General features: G+C 68.4%; 2 protein-coding genes across 2 annotated transcripts; both read left to right on the top strand.

Moving 5' to 3' along the window:
- Positions 1-1,874: 1,874 nt before the first annotated feature.
- On the top strand, positions 1,875-11,230 carry CHRD (chordin). Its single transcript, XM_074153521.1, has 24 exons — positions 1,875-2,093; positions 3,079-3,343; positions 3,885-3,988; positions 4,510-4,636; positions 5,062-5,208; positions 5,292-5,409; positions 6,217-6,313; positions 6,405-6,546; positions 6,635-6,775; positions 7,244-7,326; positions 7,422-7,569; positions 7,667-7,773; positions 7,854-7,970; positions 8,068-8,224; positions 8,314-8,555; positions 8,645-8,758; positions 9,087-9,299; positions 9,400-9,493; positions 9,625-9,681; positions 9,780-9,883; positions 10,061-10,163; positions 10,250-10,404; positions 10,550-10,643; positions 10,762-11,230. The coding sequence occupies exons 1-24, from the start codon at positions 1,875-1,877 to the stop codon at positions 10,827-10,829; spliced, it is 3,216 nt and encodes a 1,071-aa protein (XP_074009622.1). The 3' UTR covers positions 10,830-11,230.
- Positions 11,231-13,506: 2,276 nt separating this feature from the next.
- Positions 13,507-26,557, top strand: CLCN2 (chloride voltage-gated channel 2). Its single transcript, XM_074153029.1, has 24 exons — positions 13,507-13,557; positions 18,083-18,239; positions 18,868-18,999; positions 19,096-19,224; positions 19,864-19,997; positions 20,084-20,161; positions 20,271-20,349; positions 20,924-21,049; positions 21,120-21,204; positions 21,327-21,428; positions 21,514-21,598; positions 21,679-21,834; positions 22,388-22,457; positions 22,618-22,728; positions 22,925-23,138; positions 23,232-23,365; positions 23,479-23,630; positions 23,717-23,826; positions 23,898-23,967; positions 24,640-24,690; positions 25,736-25,774; positions 25,998-26,102; positions 26,180-26,266; positions 26,351-26,557. The coding sequence occupies exons 1-24, from the start codon at positions 13,507-13,509 to the stop codon at positions 26,555-26,557; spliced, it is 2,664 nt and encodes an 887-aa protein (XP_074009130.1).
- The last annotated feature ends 114 nt before the right edge of the window (positions 26,558-26,671 follow it).

Here is a 26,671-nt window from a genome sequence, read left to right as displayed (position 1 = left end):
ATGGGGAGCTGCGTGGGGCAGGGGGGCTGGCGAGGGCCCACTGTGACGCCCCGCGCCGGCCACGGCACAGCCCCGGCACCGGGACCCTCACCGCAGGGCAGGGCACGTGCCCACGCAGCCCCGGGTGGGTTTGGTGGGTGCCGTCGGGGTGTCCCACCAGGAGGGCACCCCATGGGCAGAGGTGGCGGAGGGGCGCGGGTGCCAGGCGGGGTGGCCGGGGCTGCCGCCGGCCGGCTCCGTCCCCCGTCCCGGTGCGGCTCCAGCTGCCCGCAGCCGGTGGCCCCGTTGGGGCTGTGCCGGCGCCAGGCCCGGCTGCGGAGCCGCCTTTGTGCATGGCGCTGCCGGAGCACATGTGCGGGTGCCGGGAAGCAGCTGGTGGGAGCGGGACCCTTTCCCGGCGCCAGCCCCCTCCCCGCCACCACCGGCACCCCCCAGGCTCTGGCAAGCCGCCCCCTCTGCCTGCGGGCACCCCTTGGCGTCCCCAGGGCTGTTGGATGAGGGATGCCCAGGCACGGCTGGGGCACCCGTTCCCTCCCTGCCCGCACGCCCCCCCCATGGCAGTGGCGATGCTCCATCCCCGGGCAGGGATGCCCGGCACCCTCCCGCCCTGCCAGGCCCCGTGCCAGGGCACCACCCCGCTCCCAGCCCCCGCTGCCAGGGCACCCTCGCAGCCCCCCCCCCCCTCATGCTGCCACCCCCTGCCTCAGTTTCCCCCACGCCGAGGGCCGCCGCCGGGCGGGTTCCCTGTCCCTCTCCTTCCTTTCCCCGGGAAAGGGGAGGGAGCTTTTTCCCCCGCCGCTTCCCCGAGTCCCTGCAGCCGAGCCAGGAGACGGTGACGAGCTCTGGGTGCGCGGAGCCAGCGTCGGATTCCTGGCACCAGCGGGGCGGCTGGGAGCCATCGCCCGCCTCCTCCCTGCTCGGCCCCGCTCGCCTCCCGTCCCCCAGGGCCGCTGCCGCCACGCAGCGGGCACCGGGCGGTGACGCTGGCACGGCCACCCGCACCCCGGCCCTCCCCTGCCCGCCGCGCTGCCGGACCCCAGGCCAGTGGGGACGCCGGGAGAGAGGAGAGGGGACAGGTCAGTGGCCGGGCTGGGGACAGCGGGGAGCGCTCGGGGCCCGGGGGGGTGGCCGTGCTGCCAGGCATGGTCCCCGCTTGCAGAAAGTGCTTGCCAAGCAGCAGGGCGTCGGGCAGGGCCATGCCCGGGGATGCCCGTGGCCCTGGCGGGGGTCCCAGCCCGGGCGATGCCAGCGGGCCATCCCGCCGGGGGGAAGCCCAGCCCGGCAGCTCTTGGCTACCTCCTGCCACCGGGCAAGTCCCCGGCACGGCCAAGCCCCCTATGCCCTGCTGCCCTCCCCGGGAGAAGTGCCCGCTCCACCGGGACACGTGCCAAAGCGGGGCAGGGAGTGGGATGGGGTGGCCACGGGTGAGACGAGAGTGGGCAACCCCATGGGGGGCTGGCAGGGGGCGGTGTGCTGCGTGTGTCCCCCCCCCCCCCCCAGGTCACTCGCCGTGCCGGGGGGAGGCCCAGGAGGAGGCTTGTGGGGAGGCAGGGGCCTGTTGTGCTCCAGCTGTGCCGTGTTTCCCTGGCTACACAGCACAGCTGGCCGGCTGTTTGCACCGCTCGGAGTTGATTTTGGCAGCCCCCGTGCTTCCCCCTCCTCCCCGCCTGCCTCCCCCTCCCCGGGCGCCCACCATGCACCCGCCGCCCCTCTTTGACGCCCTCGGCAGGGGTGGCAAAGCAGGGACACGGGTGGCCACAGGCTGTCCCCACACCCCCTGTGCCTCAGTTTCCCCAGCTGGATGATGGTCTCCCCAGGCTTTTCCATGGTGTCTGCCCGCTGCCCCCCACCGCCCCCCTCGCCAGCCCGGGCACATGTGGGTGAAGAGCGGGACCGGCGCTGGGTGCTGCTCCCACAGCCTCCTCCAGGGCTGCTCCCCCCCTGCCCCGGACAAAGGGACCCAGGCATCCGGGCTCCTGTCCCCCCACTGTCACCGGTGGGCAGGAGCCCGGGGTCCCACTCTGGATCCTTCCTCTGCCCGGGGTGGGCAGCAGCCAGAGGGATTTGGGGGTGTCGAGGGCACAAGCTGTGGGGTGCGTGTGACTTTGTGTGCATTTCGAAGTGGGGGGGAGGGGAGGCACATTTTGGGGGCTCATGCTGAGTGTCTGTATGTCCTGGGGAGGGGGTGTCTGCAGGGGAGAGCTCTGCAGGGGGGGTCCACGGGCCACAGGGGACTGTGTGGGTGGAGGGTGCCCTGCAGTGCCCCGTGTCCTGGGGTGCCAGGCAGGCTGGGAGGGGGCTGAGCGGGTGGAGGAGTCCCAAGGATGCCCCATGTCTGGGGGGACAGGGGGCAATAAGCCCTGGGAGGGCAGTGGGCTGTGTGGATGGGGAACCCCCAGGCTGCCCCATACCCAGCAGATGCCCTGTGCCGGGGGACAGTGTATGGATGGGGGGCGGGGGGGGGGGATTTGATTGGGGGGGGTGCCTCCACAAATGCCTTATTCCCGAGGGAGTTTGTGTGGATGGGGGACTTCTGGGGGGGCTCATGTCCTGGAGGGGCATGTGGATGGGGGCATACCCGGGATGCCCAGTGCCCAGGAACACCCCAAGCTCTGTGGGAGGGGTGTGGGTGTTGGTGGTGTCTCCACAGTGTCCTGTGTCCCCGCGGGTGTTGTGTGGATTGGGGGGGGGGTGTCCCCCCAAGATGCCCAGCCCCTAGGGGCGCCCAGTGCCCCGAGGGAGGGTATGTGGGTGAAGGCATCCCTCAGGTACCCCATGGCCTGGGGCTGGCATGTGAGTGGGGATGATCTACACTGGGGGGTACCCCATGCCCGGGGGAGGGTGGGCAACGGATGGGGGGGGTCCCCAGGACACCCCGAGCCCGGGCATACCCCACGCCCGGCGGGGCAGCTGTGTGCCCGGGGTGCCGCAGGACGTCCCGTGCCCGGCGGGGGCGGTGGGCCCGGGGGGTAGGGGGGGCTGTCAGAACGCGGCGGGGGCGCGTCCCCGTCCCCCCCCGTCCCCCCCCCCCGGCCGGCCGCTGCCTGCGCCTCATTAGCGGGGCTTTTGTTTGCACAGGGCTCGCAGCTCCCGCTTGCCCATGCCGCCGCCTATAAAGCGGAGCCGGAGCCGGCGGCCGGGCAGAGGCGGCGGCAGCGGCAGGCAGCGGCCGGCCCCCCCTCCCCGCCCCCGGCCGCCCACCCGCCCCGGCCGCCCGGCAACATGCGCCTCCCGGTGCCGCTGCTGCTGCTCGCCCTGCTCCTGCCCGCCCGCGCCGCTCGCCCCAAGCTCGCCCTGCCCATCCGGCCCGACACGGACCCGCTGCCCCCCGGGGGGGCGGCAGGTAGGACACCCCCCTGTTCCCTTCCCTTCCCTTCCCTTCCCTTCCCTTCCCTTCCCTTCCCTTCCCTTCCCTTCCCTTCCCTTCCCTTCCCTTCCCTTCCCTTCCCTTCCCTTCCCTTCCCTTCCCTTCCCTTCCCTTCCCTTCCCTTCCCTTCCCTTCCCTTCCCTTCCCTTCCCTTCCCTTCCCTTCCCTTCCCTTCCCTTCCCTTCCCTTCCCTTCCCTCGCACCCGCCCCGCTCCGGGCGACCCCGTCCTAATGAAGCCGCTGCCGCACCCCCCGCTTCGTGCGTCCCGCTCCGTGCACCCCCGCCGTCCTGACACCCGCACCCCCCCACCGTGCTGCACCGCGTGCCTGCGCCCCCTCTTTCCTTGCACCCCTGATTCCCTCTCCCCCCTGCCCCGGGGCACCAGGAGCGCCCGCCGTGCCCGGTGGTCGCGGGGCGATGCCGGCCGCTGTCCGGGGCTGCGGCGGGGGGTGCCCGCGGCCCGGAGGTGACCGGGGGCGACGGTGGTGGGCGGGTGGTTGGGGGGGGTCTCCGCAGGCTGCGCTTTCGGGGGTCACTTCTATGCCCTGGAGGAGACATGGCACCCGGACCTGGGGGAGCCCTTCGGGGTGATGCGCTGCGTTATCTGCCACTGCGAGCCGGTGAGTAACGCTGCATCCCCCCACCCCCCCGCCGTCCCGGGACCCCCGGGAGAGACCCCAGGATCCGGCCCTGCTGGGGAGGGGCTGGCAGGGGGGGATTCAGACCCCTTCATTCAATACACACACCCCCATAGAGAAGGGGAGTGGGGATCCCTCCAGCCAGACACCTGGATGTAGCCCCCCGGCCGCGGCAGTGGAGAGGAGAAGGATCAGTCTTCATTCCTCCTCCTCCCCCTCCTCAGGGATGGCCCCCAGCCCCCTCCCTCCCTCCAAGCAGCCCCCCGAGGCCGGGGCTGGCGGGGCCGTGCACAGCTGGGCAGGGGGCTGGGGGCCGTGGGGAGGGGGCCCGGGCTTGGCTGCTGTACAGGCAGCTGGAGGCAGCGCAAGGTGTCCGGGCTGCCCGTGGGGGCTCCAGATGGGCTGGGATGGGGGGAGCCGGGCTGTGTCGGGTGGGGTGGGGGGCACACCTTGGCCTGGCACACCTTGGCACAGCTCTTCTGGGTTTTTCCCCCCCCCCCCAGCAGAGGAACCGCCGAGGGAAGCCAGTGGGGAAAGTGAACTGCAAGAACATGAAGCAGGACTGCCCGGTGCCTGCCTGCCCCCGCGCCACGCTGCTGCCCGGGCACTGCTGCCACACCTGCCCCAAGGGTGAGAATGGCAGGTGCCACCCCTGCGGGGACCCCCTCTGCACCCACAGCATCCCTCCCCCGGGCACGGGAGAGGGGGCACTGCCCACGTCCCCCCAGAAGGGGCTGCTGACTCAGTTGTGGGGCTCACCCGTGCACACAGGGTACCCACGAGGTGCTGGGCAGGGGAAAGCCCCCCATGGGCACAGCCATCTCTGAACAGCCCTGGGAGGGGTGAAGTGGGGGTGCGCAGGGCTACATAACCTGCCTGTCCATCTGCCTGCACCCCGTGTGCCCCCCTGTCATCCTGTCACAGAGCCCCCCCATGATTTGTGGGGCACATCTCCTCCTGTCTCAGGAGGAGGGATTTATTATTGGCCCCATCCTGAGCTCTTGAGCACAAGCAGCCTGGTGCCACGGTCTCCCCCTGTGCCCACCCCCTGCCAGCCTTGCCAGCCCCCCCAGAGAAGAGCCCCGCGCCCCGCTTCGACACCTTTGAGTACTTCCAGGACAAGGGGGATGACCTGGACAAGCCCTACAACGACCGCTCCTACCTCAGCTCCGAGGGGATGGCCCGCGACGATGCCCGCGCAGGTGAGCCACTCCCCCCCTTGCCCTGGGTGGGCAGCGGCACCCCCCCCAATGCCCTCCTGCCAGCATTGGCATCCCCTCCCCAGAGTTTGTGGCCTTGCTGACCAGCGGCCCGGAGCCGTGGCACCCCACGTCCAGCGCGGTGGCCAAGGCTCGCTTCACCCTGCTGCGCTCCTGCCTGCTCTTCTCCATTGCCTATGAGAGGTGGGTCCTGACCCCCAGCCCAGGCTGGCACAGCGGGCACCCACTGGATAAAGGGGGTGTGTGTGCAGTGATGCTTGTGCCTCACTTTCCCTTCCCATGTCCCCCCCATGATTTGGGGAGATTTGGGGATTTGGGGAGAGAGATGGGGAGAGGAGCGGATGTTTGGGGAGATTTGGGGAGATTTGGGGAGGGGAGTGATGTGCGGCGGGGTCTGGCCGGCATTTCAGCACACCCCCGGCCTCAGCCCGTTGCCTCCAGGTCTGGAGGGGAAAGGAATGGGAGCGGCTGCAGGGCTCAGCGAAGGACAGGGGGCAGTGGGCAGGGGCCACCAGGGTCCCCCATCCTCGCCGTGCCCTCCCCAGACCCGCTGGCGGCGGTGGAGCCTCCTTTCTGCCTCCTTTCTGCCTCCTTTCTGCCTTCTTCCTCCCTCTCCTCTCCCTCCCTCCTTCCCGCTCCAGTTCCTTCTGCTCGTCCTCGCTTCCCGGCCCCTCCGCATAGTAAAGTGGTGACTAATTTCCAGCTCCGACCGGGGGGAGCCAAACGGAGCCGAAAATGCTCCTAAATTTGCAGCCGGGCCCTGAGCGCTCAGCTCCCGGAGGGTCCTTTCCCGGCAGAGACCCCCCCTGGCTCCCGGCCGCCTTGGCACCGCTGCGGGGCAGGGGACCCCGGGGGGACCCCTGCCGAGCTGGCACCCAGCGGGGCGGCGGGTTCGGGCCAGCCCGGAGGGTGGTGCCAGGGGAGGGGGGGTGCCGAGCGAAGGGGGGTGGGTGGTCCTTGCTCAAAACCACCCCCCCCGGGTGCCCGCAGGCTGGGGCGGCCGAGCCGGGTGCGTTTCAGCGACCCCGAGGGCAACGTGCTGTTCGAGCACCCCGTGCAGAAGAGCGCTGCCCCCGAGGACGGCATGGTGAGAGGGGCCGGGGGGGGGGGCACGGTGTCCATCCCAGGCATGCGGTGGTCCCCCCCAAGCCCCTGCCCATCCCTGCCCTCACCCCCAGCTCTGTGGGATGTGGAGGACGGTGTCCAAGGCCAACATCCAGCTGCTGCGCGGGGAGCAGCTCCGTGTGTCCCTCGTCACCCGGGCGCAGCCCTCCGGAGAGGTCCACGGGCACATCCTCAAGCACCGGGCGCTCTTCGCAGGTAAGGATGGACCCCTGCATGCCCACCCAGCCGGTGCCCACCCGCACGCCCCTCACGCTCCCCCTGTCTCCCCCGTCTCCCTGCTCAGAGACATTTGGGGCCATCCTGACCTCGCCGGACCCCACACATCTGGGCGCTGGGGGCATGGCCATGCTGACGCTGAGTGACACCGAGAACAACCTGCACTTCATCCTCATGGCCCGGGGGCTGCTGGAGCCCGGTGCTGAGGGTAAGGGGGGGCACGGGCACCCCCAAGAGCCTGGCACTACCCAGGGGGATCTGCATGGCATGTGTGTGGCTCAGGATGCGTGGGTCAGCATCTATGGGGTCAGGATGGGTGCAGAGGTTGGGTGTGGGGCTCAGGGTGGGTATGGGGGCTGTGTGTGGCATGGGGGGGGGTTGAGGTGTGCTTTGGGGTGTGCATGGGGGGGTGTGTGTGTGAGACTGGGGGCTGCTGGAGGGTGTGGGGTGTATGAGGGTAGGTGTACAGAAGGATGGGGCTGGGATGTGGGGGTGCAGGGGGTGGGTCCCAGTGTGTGGGGGTGTCCAGGGGACAGGGAGCCAGCAAGAAAGTGGGGGGGTCAGGTGCAGGGGTTTGGGGGCAGTGGGCACAAAGGGGTGGGTTTGGGGGGCAGAGGGGCAGTGGTCGCAGTCCAGATGGGGTCACAGCCCCCCCATCGGCCTCTGCCATGCCTAGAGTCCCCCTGGGTCCCGCTGCGGGTCCGCATCCTGCACCAGGGCCAGACGCTGCGGGAGATCCGTGCCAACATCACCCAGGAGGTAAAGCCGGTGTCTCCCCCACCCTGTGCCGTGGTGCCCCCTGCACCAGGGCTGAGCCGAGGCCCCCTGTTTCCCCCACCCCCCGTCCCCAGCAGGACCCTGACTTCGCGGAGGTGCTGAGCGATCTGTCCGCCCGCGAGCTGCAGTGGCTGGTGCGGGGCCAGCTCCGCATCCTGGCTGAGACGGAGGGCCAGCACGCTCGCCAGCTGGCCGGCACCATCACCACCCGACGCAGCTGTGACAGTGAGCACGGGGCAGGGACCCTGGGGCACAGGGGGGGTGGCTGTGCCCCCCCATGCCCACCTCATCACCCCCTTGTGCCTCTCTCCCCTGATTTAAGCCATCCAAAGCGTGCTGTGCGGAGCAGATGCCCTGCTGCCCACCACAACAGGGGCCGTGGGCTCGGCCAAGCTGGCACTGCACGAGAATGGCACCCTGGAGTATCAGGTAAGTGGTGGGGGCACCCATCTCCCTCCCGGGGGGGGTCTCCCTCCCCTGGAGTTGCCCCCTCAGCACCCTGCCTGCAGGTGCAGGTGGTGGGCACCGCCAGTGAGGTGGTGGGCATCACACTGGAGACCAAGCCCCGGCGCAAGAGCAAGAGGAACGTCCTGTGGGACATGACCCCCAGCTACAAGGACGGGCTGGTGAGCACTGGGTGCCACGGGAGGGGGTGGCAGGGGGCTTTTGGGTGAGTCCCCCTACCAACACACGTGATTTCCCCCCCCCCCCCGCCGGTGGCAGGCTCAGGGCACCTGGCAGAGCCCCAGCGCCCGCGATGCCCACATGCTGCTGCAGAACGAGCTCTTCCTCAATGTGGCCACCAAGGACTGGGCAGAGGGCGAGCTGCGGGGACAAGTCATCTCCCTGCCCTACAGCGGGCTGCTGGCCCGCTTCACAGGTACCCGGGGGGGTGCTAACAGGGGGCGGGGGGGCAGTGGGGCAGCCTCTCCACCGTTTCCCCCCCACGGCTCCCCTCTCTGTGTGCAGAGATGCCGGTGGCGCTGGCGGGGCAGCTGGTGTCCCCCCCAGTGGCCAGCGGGGCTGGGGGTCACGCCTGGCTGTCCCTGGATGAGCACTGTCACCTGCACTACGAGATCTCGGTGGCCGGGCTGGGCCGCCCGTCCGAGGGCACCGTCAGCGCCCACCTCCACGGGGTGGCCGAGCTGGGCGAGCTGGGCACCCGTCCCCACCAGCACAAGCGCCTGCTCAAGGGCTTCTACAGCACCGAGGTGAGGCGGGCACCCGGCGGGGGGCACCCCATGGCGGGGGGGGGACAGCCCAGCCCTCACTCTCCCTGTGCTCCTCTTGCCCCCGGCAGGCTCAGGGGGTGGTGAAGGACCTGGATGCCGACCTCCTGCAGCACCTGGCCCAGGGCACTGCCTTCCTGCAAGTCAGCACCAAAGCCCACCCCCACGGGGAGCTGCGGGGACGGGTAGGTCCCCACCTGGGGCAGGGCACCCCGACCCGGCCCCAACACCGCCTGGGGGGTGCCGAGCTGGGTGGCACTGCCACAGGATGGGGGGGACACCACAGCATGGTCCCAGCAGCCCAGGGTGATGTGTACAGTGGTCCATGGGGTCCACTGGAGCGGGGTGGGAAGGGCAGAGGATGGAGGGGACACCACGGCATGGTCCCAGCAGCCCAGGGTGATGGCTATGGTGGTCCCCCAGCCCTGACCATGGAGGGCAGCCGGGCACCGGCACTGGAAACAGGTTCCCCCAGGAGTGCCAATGCTCCCACCCATTGCCTCCCACTTCCAGGTGCACATCCCCAACCGGTGCCATGCTGGGGGGACCCGCCTGGCCCCGGGGGAGACCCCAGGGGAGGCTGAGCCCTCCGAGGGCACCAGGACCAGGGACCCGGAGCAGCTGAAGAAGGACCCCAACTCCTGCTTCTTTGAGGGGCAGCACCGGGCGCACGGCTCCCGCTGGGCACCTGACTATGACAAGAAGTGCTCCATCTGCAGCTGCCAGGTATGGGGCCGGGGTGGGACAAGCTGGGGGGGAGAGGAGGGCAGCACCCATCACTTGTGCCCCCCCATAACGAACCCAATTCCTGCCCCCCCCCCCCCAGAAGCGCACAGTGATCTGTGACCCCATCCTGTGCCAGCCCCTCAACTGTACCCACCAGGTGCACCCCGAAGAGCTCTGCTGCCCCATCTGCCAAGGTACCTGGGGGCCGGGGAGGGTCCCAGGCAGGGGTCTGGGGGAGCGAGGGGAGTTCCCTGTGGGAACGAGGTGTGGGGGGGTCCCCTCTCTGAGACTCTGCACCCCCTCATGGTCTTCCTCTTCCTTGCAGAGAAGACAACGGAGCAGGAGGAGATGAAGCTGGAGCGGGCACGGGACAGTAGCGAGGGTGAGTCCCAGTGGGCACAGGCTAGGGGGGCAGCTCTGCCCCCTGCCCCCCCCCGGGGCTGTGCTCACCCCTTCCTCTTCCTCCTCTTCCTCTGCCAGGCTGCTACTTTGATGGGGACAAAACATGGCGAGGCTCTGGCACCCGCTGGCACCCCGTCGTGCCCCCCTTCGGCCTCATCAAATGTGCCATTTGCACCTGCAAGGTGAGCGCAGGGTCCCAGACCCTCCCCTCAGCCCCCCAACCCGGCCTGGGGGCAGCACCCGTGGGTGCCCTCAGCCCCTGGGCACTGTAGCAGGAGGTGAAACCAGGAGAGTGGGAGTGCGTGCCTTGTGCTCACTGCCCCGTGACCCCCCCGTGAGTCCCCCCACCCTCCCTGCAGGGCACCACGGGCGAAGTGCACTGCGAGAAGGTACAGTGCCCGCGGCTCACCTGTGCCAACCCTGTGCGTGCCAGCCCCTCTGACTGCTGCAAGCAGTGCCCAGGTACCCCCATCACCTCCATCCTGCCCTCCCTTCCCTCTCCCTGCACCCCACCGTGCCGTGGGGTGCCCCAGTGCCCTTTCCTGCAGCCCCCGAGAAGAGCGTCCCCGAGCTGGCCGATGGCATGCAGGCAGACGGGCCACGGGCTTGCCGCTTTGGGCGCCGCTGGTACCTCAACAATGAGAGCTGGCACCCCTACGTGCCCCCCTTCGGGGAAATGAAGTGTATCCTCTGCTGGTGTGTGGTGAGTGTGCCAGGCCTCGGCTGGCACCAGGGGAAGGTGCCCCAGGGCTTCAGAGATGGGTGGGAGCACAGCCCAGCTCTCCAGGGTCCCACTGCACCCCGAGGAGCTGCCAGCCCCCCACAGCCCCCCTTTTTCTGCCCCACAGTCGGGGGAGACGCACTGCCAGCGCCAGGAGTGCCCACCAGCCGCCTGCACCAGCCCCACCAGAAGGGACAACCCCTGCTGTGCCAAGTGCCACCGTGAGTGATACCTCCCTGCACCTTCCTGCACCCTTTGGGGGCCAAGCCATGCTGGGACCACCTAAGTGCCCTCCTGGCACCCCTCGTGCCCACTTCTCAGCCCCTTTTCTCCCCCCAGCCCCAGATGCCCCCCCGGATGGGCGGGAGAAGGTCCATGATGCCAGGGCGGAGGCGTGGAGCCACTGAGCAGCGACCGCTGCCCGGAGCGAGGCCAACGAGCAGTGAGGCTGGGTGGCCACGGGAGAATCCCTGCTGCCCATCATCGCCCCCGCGCAGGGTGGGGGGCACAGAGGAGCACGGCAGGGCGGCCGTGGCCAGGAGCCCAGCAGCACGGCCACAGTGCCAGGGCTGCCGGAGGGCTCCGCCTGGCTAATGGAGACCGGGGTACCCGCTGCCCTCCCCCTCCGACCCCCCCGGGCCTATGGGCGCAGTGGGCATCGTGCCCACCTTGTACATAGTGTAAAATCCCTCCAGCCCCCGTCTCCCTGCGCCTGCCCCGGCTCGGCCGGACACGTCACATAATTAATTTATGGTGCCTGTGGACGGGGGTCCCAATGTATTTATTAAAAACAGAGATATTGTCCTCCTACCTCCCCGCCTCTTCCTGCCAGCGGGCACAGGGCTGTGCCCCTGCATCCCGCGCTGGGCTCCGGTGGCATCTGCAGACCCTGGGTTTGGGGGTGCATATGCTGGGGGGGCAGGGGGATATTTGGGGGCTATGGGGCCTAGGAGGCTGTGCCTGGCTGTGAGGTGGTGGTTGTAGGATGGCACTGGAGAGGACCAGAGGGTCCTGTGCCCACAGCCACGATGCCAGCCCTGCCTGTGCCTGTGCCTGTGCCTGCAGACGTGGCGCCTGGTGATGGTGTGCACTGGCACAGGGAGAACAGGGCTCTGTCCCCTGCCCCTCCAAGGTGGCACAAAGAGCCCAGCCTGTGGCCTCAAGCCAGTTGCCACCCACAGAGGCGCCATCCTGCGGCACCCACAGCGAGCTGAGAGCCCAGGGCTGGGTGTGCCACACAGCCACCGTACCCGCACAGACCACGGCATGTGCCCCAGTCACCCCAGTACAGCTCCAATGGACTAACGGGGCCCAGGGGAACCCCAGTGCTGACACCCACCCCTTTAGTCCCCAATGTGGGGGGCTGGGGCGCCTCTGGGGATATCACCATGCTGTGCTGGGATACACTGGGACAATATCGGAGCTATACTGGAAAAGTGCCAGAGCTGTAGGGAAAGTAACTGGGGTCTACTGGGATGGCACTGAGCCATACTGGCACAACCACCATGCCAGAGTAGGACAGCATTAACCTATGCTGGGCAACACTGGGCTAAACTGGGCTAATGGTAGGGCAATAGGAGGATGGCACTAGGGCACACCGGACTGGCACAGAGCCCTGTCACCTGTGTCCTCCCCCTCCCAGGTGCCGAGTCGGGTGTCCTGCCCCGTGCGTGCCCATGGCTATGTGGGTCCCTGTGTCAGCAGCATGGCATCACCCGTGGTGGTCTCGCAGTGCACTGGTGGCCCGTGGCCGGGCACACTGGTGGCAGCAGGCAGAGCGTGTGTCCTGGCACGGGGCTGCCCCTCCGGATGAGTGTCCCAGTGCCAGGAGCTGACAAGCGAGGAGGCAGCTCCGTGCCCAGGGACGCAATGAGCGGGCAACCCATTTTGTCACCTCCCTGCTGCAAACTGGTTGGTGTCCGGCAATGAACCCTCCCAGGCTGGCACTGGGCATATCCCAGCCCCCCCCTTCCAAGCCTGGCCATCGTCACCCACCCTTGGGGGTACCAACGTCAAACCAGAGGGTGGCACCCAGGCGGCAAGAACTAGCCCATTCCTGATCCCGCGGCACCACCAGTCTTTCCCTGCGCCCGGTTCTTGCCACAAAGGTGCCGTGCGATGCCCCGGGGAGGAGGGCAAGCTTGGCCCAGCCCCGGTTGCCCCTGAGCCCGTGGCAGCGATGAGCCGGTGAGAGCCTGCCATGCCGGAGAGCCATGCTGGAGGGTCACTGGTGCCACGCTCTGCCCGTGTGCACCTCCAGAGAGGGCTGAGCCGCTGCTGCCCACCGGGTTCATCATTGAAGAGCAGAGCCCACCATCCTTCCCTGGGGGTGGCAGCCCCGGGACACTGAGCGGCACCACGGTAAGGATGAGCTCCCTGCCAGACTTGGGGGTACCTCTGGGGAGCCCCCCCACAGTACCGAGGCACCCTGCCACCCGTGGGCATTCCCCTGTGCAGAGGACCAATGCCAAGACCTCAGGGACTCTGACTCCCCGCTCAGACCTGACCCCCAGCCAGGCATGGCCATGAGCCCGGGGGGTGGCTGCCCGCGGTGCCCCCAGAGGGGTCCTCCCTGTCCCTGCTCTGCCGCCCGCACCCCAGCGGGGGGAAACGACGGGGACCGGTGGCAGTGCCAGCCCCACGCCAGACCCTTCTGCCCGTGGGAAGAGGGAGCGACGTGTCCCACAGGGAGCTGTACCCCCAGTCACTCCCCCCCCACCTGCACCCACCGGTGCCATCCTCAGCTGGGACCCCTGGGGGCAAAGACCGGGGGCGGAAGGGACCCCGCTGCGGTGTGGAGCCCTCCCCGGCCGGGCACTGGGCGGAAGGGACCCCGCTGCAGGACGGAGCCCCCCGCGACCGGGCACCCCCTGCCCGGGGCTGGGCGGAAGGGACCCCCGGCGGACCGGGCACCCCCTGCCCGGGGCTGGCTGCCGGTGCCGGGCGCTGCCGGCGGAGGCGGAGCGCGGCCGGTCCCTCCCCCGGGCAGTGCCCCGGGTCCGCCCCGCACGGCCGGGAGGAGCCGCCGCCGCGGGCACCGGCACCGGCAGCGGCACCGGCAGCGGCACCGGGAGCGGCGGCACCATGGCCGCGGAGAGCGAGGCGCAGCGGGAGCTGCAGTATGAGCAGACCCTGGTGAGTGCACCGGGAGCACCGGGGGGGCACCAGGGGCGGCGGGGCGCCGGGGGGGAGATGGGCGGTTTGGCGGTGCTGCCCCACTCCGGGTGGCAGTGCCCAGTCTGGGGTGACTCCTCCGGGCTGTGGCTGGACAGGGCACCGGGGTGGGGGGTGCCACCACCCCGCAGCCCCCTTGGTGGTGGAGGAGCCCAGCTGAGCCCCCCATCCCCAGAGCAGGACTTCTGTAGACACCTCACCTTTCCCTGACCCCAAACCCCTCATCGTGGGTCGGGGGGGGGGGTGTGTGATGCCCACCCTGTGGGGGATCCCAGAGGCACCACCTGGGTACCCTTCACCCCCTGCACTGCGTGTCCCCAGCCCTCTGTCCCCAAGATAGCCTATATCCCCCACCTGCAACCTTAGCCCCATGTTTACGACTCCTTGCCCTCTGAGGCCTCCCCTCTGGCACCCCGGTGCCTGGCTGTCCCAGGGGGGGTGTCCTCCCTCCCCACCGTGGCCTGCAGCCCCTCCGCTGCCTGTGGCCCTCGGACATCCTGGGCAAAGGTGCCTCTGCTTGGGACAGTGCCCAGGGTGGCTCGTCACACGGGTACTTTGCCCTGAGAAAAGCATTCAGACAGGCAGGGCCGGGGAGGTGGGCAGGGAAGGGGGGGGCTGAGCCGCTGCAGGGTACCCCTGCCCAGGGCTGCCCGGGTTTGCAGAGAGCCTGAGCCTGTTGCTGCCAGTGGGGCTGAGGCTTGCCCACCCGGCACATGGGCACAGGGCAGTGTCAGGGCACCGCTGCGCCGGCCACCCTCCGCATCGTCTTTCCAAGCACCCAGAGCCCTTGTCTGGGGGTCCCCCTCAGTGCCCACCCCTTGCCGGTGGCCGTGAGGTTGCTGTGGGGCACCGGCCGGCCGTGGGAGCCCTGGCTGTGCCAGCGTCTCCACGATCTTATCAGCCCCACGGTGCCTGCCCGGCAGGGCTGAGCTGGGGTGCAGCCAGGGGCACAAGCAGGGGTGCCTGGCACCGTCCAAGGCGAGCCATGGGGGTGCCTCTTGCCCCCCCATCCTCCCACCCCTGGGTGCTGCGTCCGCGGTGGGTGGGCGGCAAGGCCGGAATGGCAGCACGGGGCAGGGGAGCCTGCGGGCAGCGTGGGAGGGGACAGTCACGCTGGGCTGGCATCAGGGCAGCCTCGCAGGGCGCCAGCAGACTTTGCCCTCCTCTCCTCCAGGGTGGGGTAGCACCCCTGCCCCGGGCGCCTCAGGGAGCCCATCCCCACGGCCTCCAGGCTGTGCCAAGGCTTCCGAAACCGCCTGGGGCTGGTGGGTGAGGCTGGGTGCAGGCTCTTGTCCCACGGCCCCGCGCTTGGCTCTCGGGAGCCGCCTGGGCACATGCCGGGCAGGAGGGGTACCCAACCCTCCCCAGAGCGTCTGGGCCACCACCGTCTCCTGCTGGCACCTGCCAGAGGGGTCAGGACCCAGCCGGAGCCTGGCACGGGCTGCTCCAAGCGGAACCTCCCCAGGGACAGCCCTGGAGACAGCGCTTGGTGGCTGTGCCCGTGGCCGTGCCCAAAGAGCCCCATGCCCACCCCATGTCCTTACCCCCACCCAGAGTTCACCAGCCCTGGGGATGCCGTGGCCATGGGGTCACTTGGGGGGCTGGCACAGCCCCAGCCCTAAAGGTCTCCCCAGGCCATGGTGTCCCTCCTTGGGGACCCTGTGCTGGGCAGGTGCCCATGAGACCCCCCAGCTGTGCGAAAGGTGCTGGGCTGGGGGCCAGCCCTGGTGTCCCCCGCTTGCCAGGCTGTCATGGCGGGGAGCAAAGGGCCCCCTCGGGGAGGCGGGGGGGGAAGGATTAAGCTTGACAAACTGCCCTTGTTTGCCGCCGAGCTGCTCAGGATGATTAGAGCCCGGCTAAGACAGGCAGCGTGACACAGCCCCCTGGCCTCTGCCAGCCCGGGGGACCCCTGGACCCCCCCCCACCTTTAAATACCGCCCCCCCAGGATCACAGTTTTGGGAAGGGAGGTGGGCACCGCTGCCAGAGAAGCTGGGCGCTTTGGGACAGGGTGGCACGGGAACACGGCATCCCCAGATGCCAGCGGCCACCCCGGGCCGGGTCAGTGACCCCATCACCCGGGGCGCAGTGGCCACTATGGGCCGGCACGGCCCCGGGGGGCTCCGGCACGGCCGGTGCCCACAGCGCTGGAGCCCGGGACCAACCCAGCGGCCTCGGCCCGTGCCCGTGTCCCTGGGTGCCCCCCGGCAGGCACCCCCCCCCCCCCCCCCCCATGCCCGCTCCCTGCCCGCCCGGCACTGTGATTGTTCAGCTGCTTCGCCGCGGAGGCCGGAGTCCCGGGGCTGTTTGTCTTTCAAAAGGCCTTTGTGGAAAAATAACCCGGGCGGGAGGAGGAGGAGGAGGAAGGAGAGAGCCCACCACAGGCCTCCGCCACAGCCCTGCGGCCAAGCCAGGGCTACGGGCACGGTGGCTGGGGCAACCCTGAGGTCCGTGCCCTGCCTGTGGGGCTGTGGCACGGGGCAGCAGGGTGGCACAGGGGACATCAGGATGGCACAGGGGTAGCAGGGTGTCACAGGGGACAGCAGGGTGTCACAGGGCAGTGGGGTGGCACGTCCCCTTCATTTGCACCCCTGTTATTGCAATGGGGTCAGTTGCAAACAGGGGGCAGAGGGGGAGAAAAATCTCTGCCCCCACCCCATCCCCAACCAGGCTGGACCCCCTGGGACTGGGCATCCCTCTGGGTGCCCCGTTGCCCCCCCAGGGGGCAGCGTGCCAGCCTCTGGCATGGCCCCAGGAGATGGGCATGGAGCCCATTCGGGGGGCAGTCAGCCTGGGGGTGCCCTGGTCCTGGCCAGGGCTGGCCGGGGGGCAGCGGCGGGGCCAGGGGAGGTGGGGGCTTGGCGGGGGGACAGCGCTCCCAGGGGTGCCGGCACGTTTCGGCTTCCAGAGGAAACAAGCTTTGCCCGAAGGGAGCCTTTGAAGGCCGGGCCCCGTGCAGGGCCAGGGTCCCTCCTCTGAATCCAGCCCCCAAAGGGGTCATGCTGGCATCTCCGCCTGGATCGTGGCTCCCCCCACCCCCGGCACATTTCCATAGGGCAAAGAGCTGCTGAGCTCGTGCTGAGCAGGATTTTGGGAAGAAATCCATGCCAGGAGGGGGGTCAGCAATAGAAATTAATCTGTCCCCCGCCTTCTCCCTACCCTCCCTCCCACTGCCAAGCACAACCCGGGTATTAGACAGTGGAGAATCCACCTGGCGCCGCTCTGGCTGCTTTCTGCTGGGTGCCAAAGGGGACCCGGGCAGGAGCAATACCCCCCCCCGTGATAAATGCACCTTCACATCATCCCCACAGGGAGCTGGAGGGCGGGGGGTCGTGAGTGGGACTCCGGCGCCCAGGGTGGGCACGGCTGGCGGCAGCCGGGGTTGGGTTGCCCACGTGCCGAGTGTGGTGCCCACCCGTGGCGTCCCCCCCCTCCACCAGGCGCCGGCACGGGCCGTGCCGGGGAGGAGGGCAGCCACGCGCAGTGCCAGCACGGCACAGCACGGCGGGTGGGCGCACCATCGGCATGGGGCTCACGTCGCCCCAATGTGGGAGCCTGGCAAGGGCCCCCGCTGGCCCTGAAGCTTCCCTTTGTGCCCGGCCAGCCCCTGGCACTTGGCATTCAGGTCATGCCGGGGGGGGAGCAAGGCTGAAACCAGGCAACCGAGTCCTTGGCAGTGCCCGCCAGCGCAGGACAAATGCCCCCGGCTCAGCAGGGAGGACGGGCACAAAGAGCTCCTGGCCAGCACAGGGGCACTGCCAGGGCCCCCCGGTCCCCTATGCTGAGGCCAAGCCACGTGCCGTGGCCAGGCAGGAGGCACCCGAGGAGGAGGGGGTGACCCCAGTGTGGGCATGGAGCCCCCTCGCACTCTCTTGTTGCCCAAATCTCCTCATCATCATGCTGTGTCCCCCTCTCCCCTGGGAATGGGGGTACACCCTGCACCCCACTGCCCTGCTACCAGCTGAGACTAGCCAGCTCGTGTCACGTGTGGCCTGCCTCACCTGGTTCCTGGGGGGGGGGACGACACCCAGCCCTGCTTCTAGTGATGCCAAAGGGAGGCACACGCAGAGAACCAGCACAACCCCAATACAAGCCCTCGGGGAGTCTCCTGGCCAGGCTAGCCGTGCTGGCCCTTCTCCACCTTCCGCTAGCCCAGCCCGGTGCCCGGGGCACCTGGGCAGGGCCGGCGACTGGTACCAGCAGCACTGGGTGTGTGGGGTGAAATGATGGCCATCAATCCCCAGGCGCCTCGTTGCCCGTCCCCGTCCCACGCCCCAGCGGGCCACTGGGGACCCCCCCCCAGGCACCGCTGCCCCTTCCCCTGGGGGCCCACCACCATCTGCGCCCTCCCTGGCAACCCCCCCGTGCTGGGCAGCCATGCCAGCCCACCTGCCGCTCCCCTGCCTCAGTTTCCCCACTTGGGTGCAGGAACTGGGGTGCTGCCTCCCCCCTCTTAATGCCCCCTCCCTCTTCCTTCCCCCCCCCCAGATGTATGGCCGCTACACACAGGACCTGGGCACCTTTGCCAAGGACGAGGCGGCGCGGCTGCGGCTACAGCAGGGCCACGGGGAGGGGGACACCCCCCGGCCGCGCCGCCCCTCCGAGCTGCTGGAGTACACCCAGGGACGCTGTGCCCCCTGCCGCGGTAAGGGACACCCGGGGGGGGGATGGACACACTGTGGGGGGGACACAGCAGCGGACACCAGGGCTGGGGTCACCAGGGGGTGGACGCCGAGGTGGGGACACAGCAAGAGGCCAACAGGGATGGACACACCAGGGGGGACACACCAGCGATGGGGACATGATGAGGGGGGGACACCAAGGATGGGGACACGGGGCAGGGGGATGGACACTGGGGCTGGGGACACCGGGGTGGGGACACAGCAAGGGGGGGACAACGGTGGGCACAGCCCCTGGTCTAGGGCACGGCAGCAGCAGAGGGTAGGGTTTCTCCGGCTGTCATGGGACACCGGCGCCAAGGACAATGCCACCTGCCCGCCGGGCGACAGGGATACAATGGCCCAAAATAGCTGGGGACACCACAGGGACTGGGGGGGGCCCTCTGCCTGGGGCCGTGCCGGGGGGCACCGTGCTGGTGGGAGGTGCCTGCCCGGTGGTCCTGCCCGTCGGTCCTGCCCGTCGGTGGTTGCGGTGCAGCTGTGATGGTTGGGCACCACCAGATAGTGCCGGGTTGGTGCCACCGGTTGTGAGTGCTCGTGGCCCCCCCAGCCAGGTCCCCCCCATCCCCTGATCCTGCCCTTGTCCCCTCCCAGTCTGCGCCCTGCAGTGCCAGCGGTTCCTCATCTCCAAGGTGGGAGAGGACTGGGTCTTCCTCATCCTCCTGGGGCTGGTCATGGCGCTGGTGAGCTGGGCCATGGACTTCGCCATCGCCACCTGCCTCCAAGGTGAGGGGGGCACTGGTGGGCTCCCTGGGGAGGTGGGGGGGCAAGGGGTGGCCATGCCATGCCCCTTGCGACCTGCCTCACTGACCGTGCCCACAGCCCAGAAGTGGATGTACGGGGGCCTGGACACCAACGTGCTGCTGCAGTACCTGGCCTGGGTCACCTACCCCACCGTGCTCATCACCTTCTCCGCCGGCTTCACCCAGATCCTTGCCCCACAGGCCGTGGGTAGGGCACCAGGGGGGACCACCTGCCCCCTAACAGTGTGTCCCCTTCCTGGGGCTGTTGGTTGGGAGCTTCATGGATGTCCTTCTGGGCTATGACAGTCCTGAGGGTCTTCCAAGAGCTATGGTTTTCAGAGAGTCTCCTGGGGGCTATGGGGTGGATGTCCTCACGGACCATGGGACTGAGGCTCCTTGGGATCTTCCCGGGGTTATGGGCAGATCTTCAGAGGGTCCCCTGGAGGCTCTGGGGTGGATGGGCTATGGGATTGGGGGGCCTGGAGGTCTTCCAAGAGCTATGGGCTGGTCTTCAGAGGATCTCATGGGAGCTAGGGGGTGGATGTCCTGCTGGCCTACAGGCTTGAGGATCCTGGGGGGGGTCTTCCTAAGGCCATGGGCTGGTCTTCAGAGGGTCCTCTGTTGGCTGTGGCACTGTGGTCCCCACAGGGCTATGGGTCGGGGTGTCTCTACATGGCCATGGGGCGCTTCCTGCAGACTGCACTGTGGGGAGAGGTGCCTCTGGGGTCTCCCTATAGCAGTGAGGGATGGCAGAGCATCAGAGACACCCCCCCCAGAAGTCTGGAGCAGGGACTCCCCAGTGTCCCCCCACCATGGCTGTGGGTCAAGGCTGTCCCCCCACTGCCAGGCTCGGGGATCCCTGAGATGAAGACGATCCTGCGGGGCGTTGTGCTGAAGGAGTACCTCACTCTCAAGACCTTCGTGGCCAAGGTGATTGGCCTGACATGTGCCCTGGGCAGCGGAATGCCCCTGGGCAAGGAGGTGAGGCCAGTGGCCAGGGCAGGGTGGGCAGCGGGACGGGGTGGAGGACACACAAATGTCTCAGCCCCCCCACATTGTCCCTGCAGGGTCCCTTTGTCCACATCGCCAGCATGTGTGCGGCCCTGCTCAGCCGCTTCCTTTCCCTCTTTGGAGGCATCTACGAGGTGAGTGGGGGGGACTGGCCCTGGGGGTGCTCCTCTGTGCCCCCCAGCACCCTGGGGTGGGGGGGAGGGAGGGGGGATAGTACCCACTCACCCCCCGGCTTGCCTGCAGAACGAGGCGAGGAACATCGAGATGCTGGCGGCCGCCTGTGCTGTTGGTGTCGGCTGCTGCTTCGCCGCCCCCATCGGAGGTAGGGTCACCCCAGGGACCCCACCCAACCACCGAACCCCCATGCACGTCCCGCCCCAGGCACCGGGGTCCGGCAAGCAGGACCTCCCCCCCCCAGGATGGCTGGCGTGGGAGAGGGCAGTGCCGCTGGGCGAGGAGGAGGAGGATGAGGAGGAGGAAGGGAGGAGCGGGCACCGTCCTCTGGAGGTGTAACCTCTGCTCTCCTCCTCTCCCCGCGCTCCAGGGAGCTCCCGGCCCCGCTGAGCCCTGCCCGTAGGTTGGTGATGTCTCTTCCCTTGCCCCCTGCCTGCTCCATCTGTCCACATGTCTATCCATCCCTCTGTGTGTGTGTCCCCCCACCCCAGTGCCACACACCGTATCTCTTGCTCATGTCCCCGCGCTACCCTCTTGCTCGTGCTGACTCCTGCCCCCGCTGTGCCCGCTGCTGCCACCAAACGGGGACCAGCCCTTGAACCCCCCCCGAAAGCGTTACCGCGGTGCTGGCCAGACCCCAGCGTGGGGTGGGGATTGTGCTGGGCAGTGGGGGCCCACCTGGGTTTCGTCGCCTCCCTCGTGTCCCTCTCCTCTGGTGCCAGGCGTCCTCTTCAGCATTGAGGTCACCTCCACCTTCTTTGCCGTCCGCAACTACTGGCGCGGCTTCTTCGCCGCCACCTTCAGCGCCTTCATCTTCCGCGTCCTCGCCGTCTGGAACAAGGACGAAGGTACCTCTGGTGGGGTGGGGGACACGGGGATCCCCCCGCCTGGCCCCGCTCACCCCCGTCACCCCCCCAGAGACAATCACGGCGCTGTTCAAGACCCGCTTCCGCCTCGACTTCCCCTTTGACCTGCAGGAGCTGCCCGCCTTCGCCGTCATTGGGTGAGTGTGGCCACTGTGGCCCCCGTCCCATGGCCCCGGTGGTGATGGTGGTGATGATGATGATGGTGGGGATGGTGGTGGCAGCAGGACATGTGGGTTCTCACCCCCCCACCTCTGCCCAGGATCGCCAGTGGCTTTGGGGGTGCGCTCTTCGTCTACCTCAACCGCAAGATCGTGCAGTTCATGCGCCGGCAGAAGACCATCAACCGCTTCCTCATGAAGAAGTAGGTGTTTGGGAGTCCCTGGCACCGGGGTGGTGGAGCCAGTGCTGCACCGGCATCACCCCCCTGCCCCGTGCCACCCCACCAGGCGCCTGCTCTTCCCTGCCCTGGTGACACTGCTCATCTCCACGCTGACCTTCCCACCCGGCTTCGGACAGTTCATGGCCGGCCAGGTAGCCACTGTGGGGTTTGCATGTTGGTCCCCACCCCCTGGCGCCACCGCCAGCCCCGTCTGACACCTGCCCCTCACCAGCTCACGCAGAAGGACACCCTGGTGACTCTGTTCGACAACCAGACGTGGGCCAAGCAGGGGCTCAGTGATGAGTTCGAGTACTTGGGCATCCTGGAGGCCTGGCGCCACCCCCGCTCCAACGTCTTCGTCACCCTTGTTGTCTTCATCCTCATGAAGGTAGGCTCCTCCTGCCCCTGCTGGCCCTGCGGTGCCACCGGGGAGGGGCTCCTGGATGCCGCTAGAGAGGTGCCAGGTCATTGCCAGCACGGTGGCACTAGGAGGCACTGGGTGGCTGCTCCCACAGTTGGGTGCCACCAACATGCCATCAAAGAGAACTTGGCTAGGAGCCACCAAGGTGCCAGCAGGAGGTCCTGGCTGAGTGCCCCAAGGTGCCACCAAGGAGGTCTTGACGTGGTGCCACCAAGGAGGTCTTGACGTGGTGCCCCCAGGTGTCACCAGGGAGGACCTGGCTGGGTGCCACGAGGGAGGTGCTGGCTGGGTGCCCTCAGGTGCCACCGAGGAGGTCCTGGCTGGGTGCCACCAGGGAGGTGCTGGCTGGGTGCCCCCAGGTGCCACTGGGGAGGTGCTGGCATGGTGCCCCTGGGAGGAGCGGGGCTGCCCCATGGCACGGTGCCGTCCCGATGTGCTGCTCCCCGGCAGCTGGCCATGGGGCACAGCAGGGGCTAGGCTTTGGGGGGTCCACTAAGGGGTGCCTGTGTCCCTTGTGTAGTTCTGGATGTCAGCCCTAGCCACCACCATCCCAGTGCCCTGTGGAGCCTTCATGCCTGTCTTCGTCATTGGTGAGAGCCCAGCCCGGGCATGGCGGGAGGAGGGAGCCACCTGCCAGCTCACCCGTGGGTGGCCTTGGGTGTCCCCTTCCTGGGAAGGAGATGGCATGAGGCCGGGTCGGGTGCTGGGAGAGCCCCCCCGCACCCGCTCCCAGCACCTCTCTGTGGGCAGGGGCGGCCTTTGGGCGGCTGGTGGGGGAGAGCATGGCAGCCTGGTTCCCCGACGGCATCCACACCGACAGCAACACCTACCGCATCGTGCCGGGGGGCTACGCCGTGGTGGGTAAGCACTGGGACACCCTGGTGGGCACCGCTCAGAGATGCTCCAAAGAGCCGGTGGGTTCCCCAGGGCTGAGGAGGTGTCCCCAGGGGCTGGGGGTGACACAGGAGGTCCCAGGGGCTCAGAGGGTGGTGGGTGTCCCAGGGGTGGGGACACAATCCAGCAGGCAGGGGCTGTGGAATACCTTCATGTCTTGCAGGGGCGGCTGCGCTGTCGGGCGCCGTCACCCACACTGTGTCCACGGCCGTCATCGTCTTTGAGCTGACGGGGCAGATCTCACACATCCTGCCCGTCATGATCGCTGTCATCCTGGCCAACGCCGTGGCCCAGAGCCTCCAGCCCTCCCTCTACGACAGCATCATCCGCATCAAGAAGCTGCCCTACCTCCCCGAGCTGGGCTGGGGCCACCACGAGTGAGTGTGTGTCACCTGCCCTGTCCCCCAAGCCCCTCGCCCAGGTGCAAGGGGTGGCATAACCCTGAGGCCACCGTGACCCACCCCGGGCAGGAAATACAACGTGCGCGTGGAGGACATCATGGTGCGGGACATCCGCTACGTCACCCTCAACTGCAAGTACCGGGACCTACAGCATGTCCTGCAGGGCACTAAGATGAAGAACTTGCCGCTGGTGGAGTCGGCGGGTGAGACGCGGGCAGGGGGCTGTGCGGGCGCTCGCCCCAGCCATGGGGATGGCAGGGAGGGGGTGGCAAAGGGGAGGTCAGGAGCCAACGCGGCCCCTTGCTGCCGCCGGCAGAGTCCATGATCCTGCTGGGGTCCATCGAGCGGGCGCAGGTGGGGGCCCTGCTCGGCCACCAGCTCAGCCCCGAGCGCCGGCTCCAGGCCCTGCGCCAGAAGACGCTGGCCTTGGATAGGCACCGGCTCTCCGACGCCAGCATCTGCTTCCAGGTGAGGGGGGGGAGCCTGCCCCGGGGGATGCCTGGCCATGGTGCTCCCCCCCCACTGCCGTGCCCCACCGTCCCATCCCCCCACAGATCAGCACCGAGACCTCCTCGGGACCCCCTGCCCACACGGCCAACCGCAAGCCCCTGAAGCCGGCACTGAAGCGGGTGCCTAGCGTCATGTCTGAGACCCCCCCAGGTGAGTCTGCACCCCCTCCCACCCTGGCCTCCCCCTGCACTGCCCCACTGACACCCCCTCCCTGCCTGCAGCCAGCACCGCCGACCACCCTGGCATTGCCCTCAAGAGCCTCTTCTGTGCCAACACAGCCGCTGAGCCCACCGAGGTGAGCACTGCCCCGGCCATTTCTACCATCCCTTCCCATCACTCCCATCCCTTTCCATCCCTTTTTATCCCCTCCCAACCCTTCCCATCCCTGCCCATCCCTTCCAACCTCTTCCTACTCCTGCCCATCCCTGCCCATTCTTACCCCATCCCTTCCCATCGCTGCCTGTACCATCCCTTCCCTGCCCATTCTTGTCACATCCCTTCCCATTCTTGCTCAACCCTTCCCATCCCCATCCCACCCCATCCCCATCCCACCCCATTCCCATCCCATCCCATCATGACCCATCCCATCATGACCTATCCCATCCCCTCCCATCCCATCCCATCCCCATCCCATCCCATCATGACCTATCCCATCCCATCCCATTACATCCTACCATGCCCCATCCCATCATGACCCATCCCATCCCATCCCATCATGACCTATCCCATCCCATCCCCATCCCATCCCATCCCATCCCATCCCATCCCATCCCATCCCATCCCACCATGCCCCATCCCATCATGACCCATCCCATCCCATCCCATCATGACCTATCCCATCCCATCCCATCCCATCCCCATCCCATCCCATCCCATCCCATCCCATCCCACCATGACCCATCCCATCATGACCTATCCTATCCCATCCCGTCCCCATCCCTAATGCCGTCTCTCCCGTGGGTCCCAGGCCCAGGGCGCGGCCTATCGCAAGGCCAAGCACGTCCGCATTTCCATCTCGGTAAGCTGCGGCCAATCCGCAGGCTGGGCATGGCTCCTCTCAGCCAATCAGGAGCCCACCACAGATTCACTGAACGAATCAGGGGGCTGGCACGATTCTGCTTGGCCAATCAGGTTTGGCCTGTCTGTGTAGCCAATCTCAGAGTGTCCTGATTCCGCTCAGCCAATCATGGCCTGTGTCCTCCCAACCCCAAACCTTCCTGGCCAATCGTAGCCTGGCCTGAAGCCTCTTCACCCAGTCACGGCCCTGGGATTTTGCTAAGCCAATCATGGCACAGCCTGCCTTGTCTCCACCAATCACAAGATGGCTTCTCCCACCTTGCCCGATCCTGGTGTGACCTATGTCCTCACAGCCAATCATGTTACCTGACCTGCGCCCTGCCCACTCCCTGCCCATGTGCTGCCTGCCCCTGCCTGCGTGTGCTGCTGCCTGCACCCTGCCTGCAGCCAATCTGTGCCCTGCCTATACCCTGCCTGCGCCCTGCCCACTCCCTGCCCACGTGCTGCCTGCCCCTGCCTGCGTGTGCTGCTGCCTGCACCCTGCCTGCAGCCAATCTGTGCCCTGCCTATACCCTGCCTGCGCCCTGCCCACTCCCTGCCCACTCCCTGCCCACGTGCTGCCTGCCCCTGCCTGCGTGTGCTGCTGCCTGCACCCTGCCTGCAGCCAATCTGTGTCCTGCCTATACCCTGCCTGCTCCCTGCCTGCGCCCTGCCCACTCCCTGCCCACGTGCTGCCTGCCCCTGCTTGCATCTGCTGCCTGCATGTGCTGCCTGCCCCTGCCTGCGTGTGCTGCCTGCACCCTGCCTGCAGCCAACCTGTGCCCTGCCCACTCCCTGCCTGCATATGCTGCCTGCACCCTACCCAGTCACTGCCCACTCCCTGCCTGCCCCCTGCCCACTCCCTGCCTGCAGACGTACTGCCTGCTCCCTGCCTGCATGTGCTGCCCACTCCCTGCCCGCTCCTGCCAGGCGGCTCAGGGTGCCCTCTCTTGCAGGCTGTACTAAATCCACACTAACAACCTTTAACCATTCATTTTCTGAATCAGGAGGACCTGGACCTGGGTGACAGAATGACTGCGACAGAGGTGAGGGGGTGGCAGGGACCCTCTGCCCACCCAGCAGACCCCAACAGGGTGCCAAGGCTGGGAAGGGGGTGGGGGGGACGGATGACAACAGCCAACCCCTGTGTCCCCACAACACTGGGTGCAGGGAGGGCGGGGGGGTTTTGGGGGCTGGAGGGGGGGGGGGGGGAGGGGGGAGGCGTGCCCCCTCGCCCTGCCCCACGGCGTGTGTCCCCCCCACCACCAGATCCTGGAGTGGGAGGAGGAGCAGCTGGACCAGCCGGTGGACTTCAGCAGCGCCAAGATTGACCCTGCACCCTTCCAGCTGGTGGAGCACACCTCCCTGCACAAGGTGAGCCCTCCCACCCACACCCCTGCCTGACCTCCAAAACCCCCCTGACTCCCAAGTCATCCCCCTTCTTCCCCCAGACCCACACCATCTTCTCGCTGCTGGGCTTGGACCATGCATTCGTCACCAGCATTGGGCGGCTGGTGGGCATGGTGTCCCTCAAGGAGGTGAGCTGTGGGGGGGACTGTGGGGTTGGAGGGGCTCAGAGGGGCACCCGGAGCCCCCTGCCCACAGTTTTGGGTTGCCCGCAGCTGCGCAAGGCCATCGAGGGCTCGCTGACGGCCAAGGGGGTGAAGGTGCGGCCACCGCTGGCCAGCTTCCGGCACAGCCTGGCCAGCGCGGGCGAGCCCGACACCACTGCCCTGCGCCAGCTCTGGGACCGCCACCACCGTCACCACATGCCCCGCGAGGCCGGGCCCGGGGGCGACGGCGATGATGCCACCCCCAAGGGACAGTGAGACAGGGTGTGTGTCCCCCCACCGCCTGTCCCAGGTTGCTGCAGGAGAGAGGGGGATGCCCACCCTGTGCCCACCCCATGCTGAGCTTGACAGGGGGCGGGCACCCTCAATCCA

This window comes from Numenius arquata, chromosome 9, assembly GCF_964106895.1.
Source record: "Numenius arquata chromosome 9, bNumArq3.hap1.1, whole genome shotgun sequence".
NCBI classification, from domain to species: Eukaryota; Metazoa; Chordata; class Aves; order Charadriiformes; family Scolopacidae; genus Numenius; species Numenius arquata.
The sequence above is the reverse complement of the archived record's forward strand: the minus strand, read 5'-3'. Positions and strand labels throughout refer to the sequence as shown.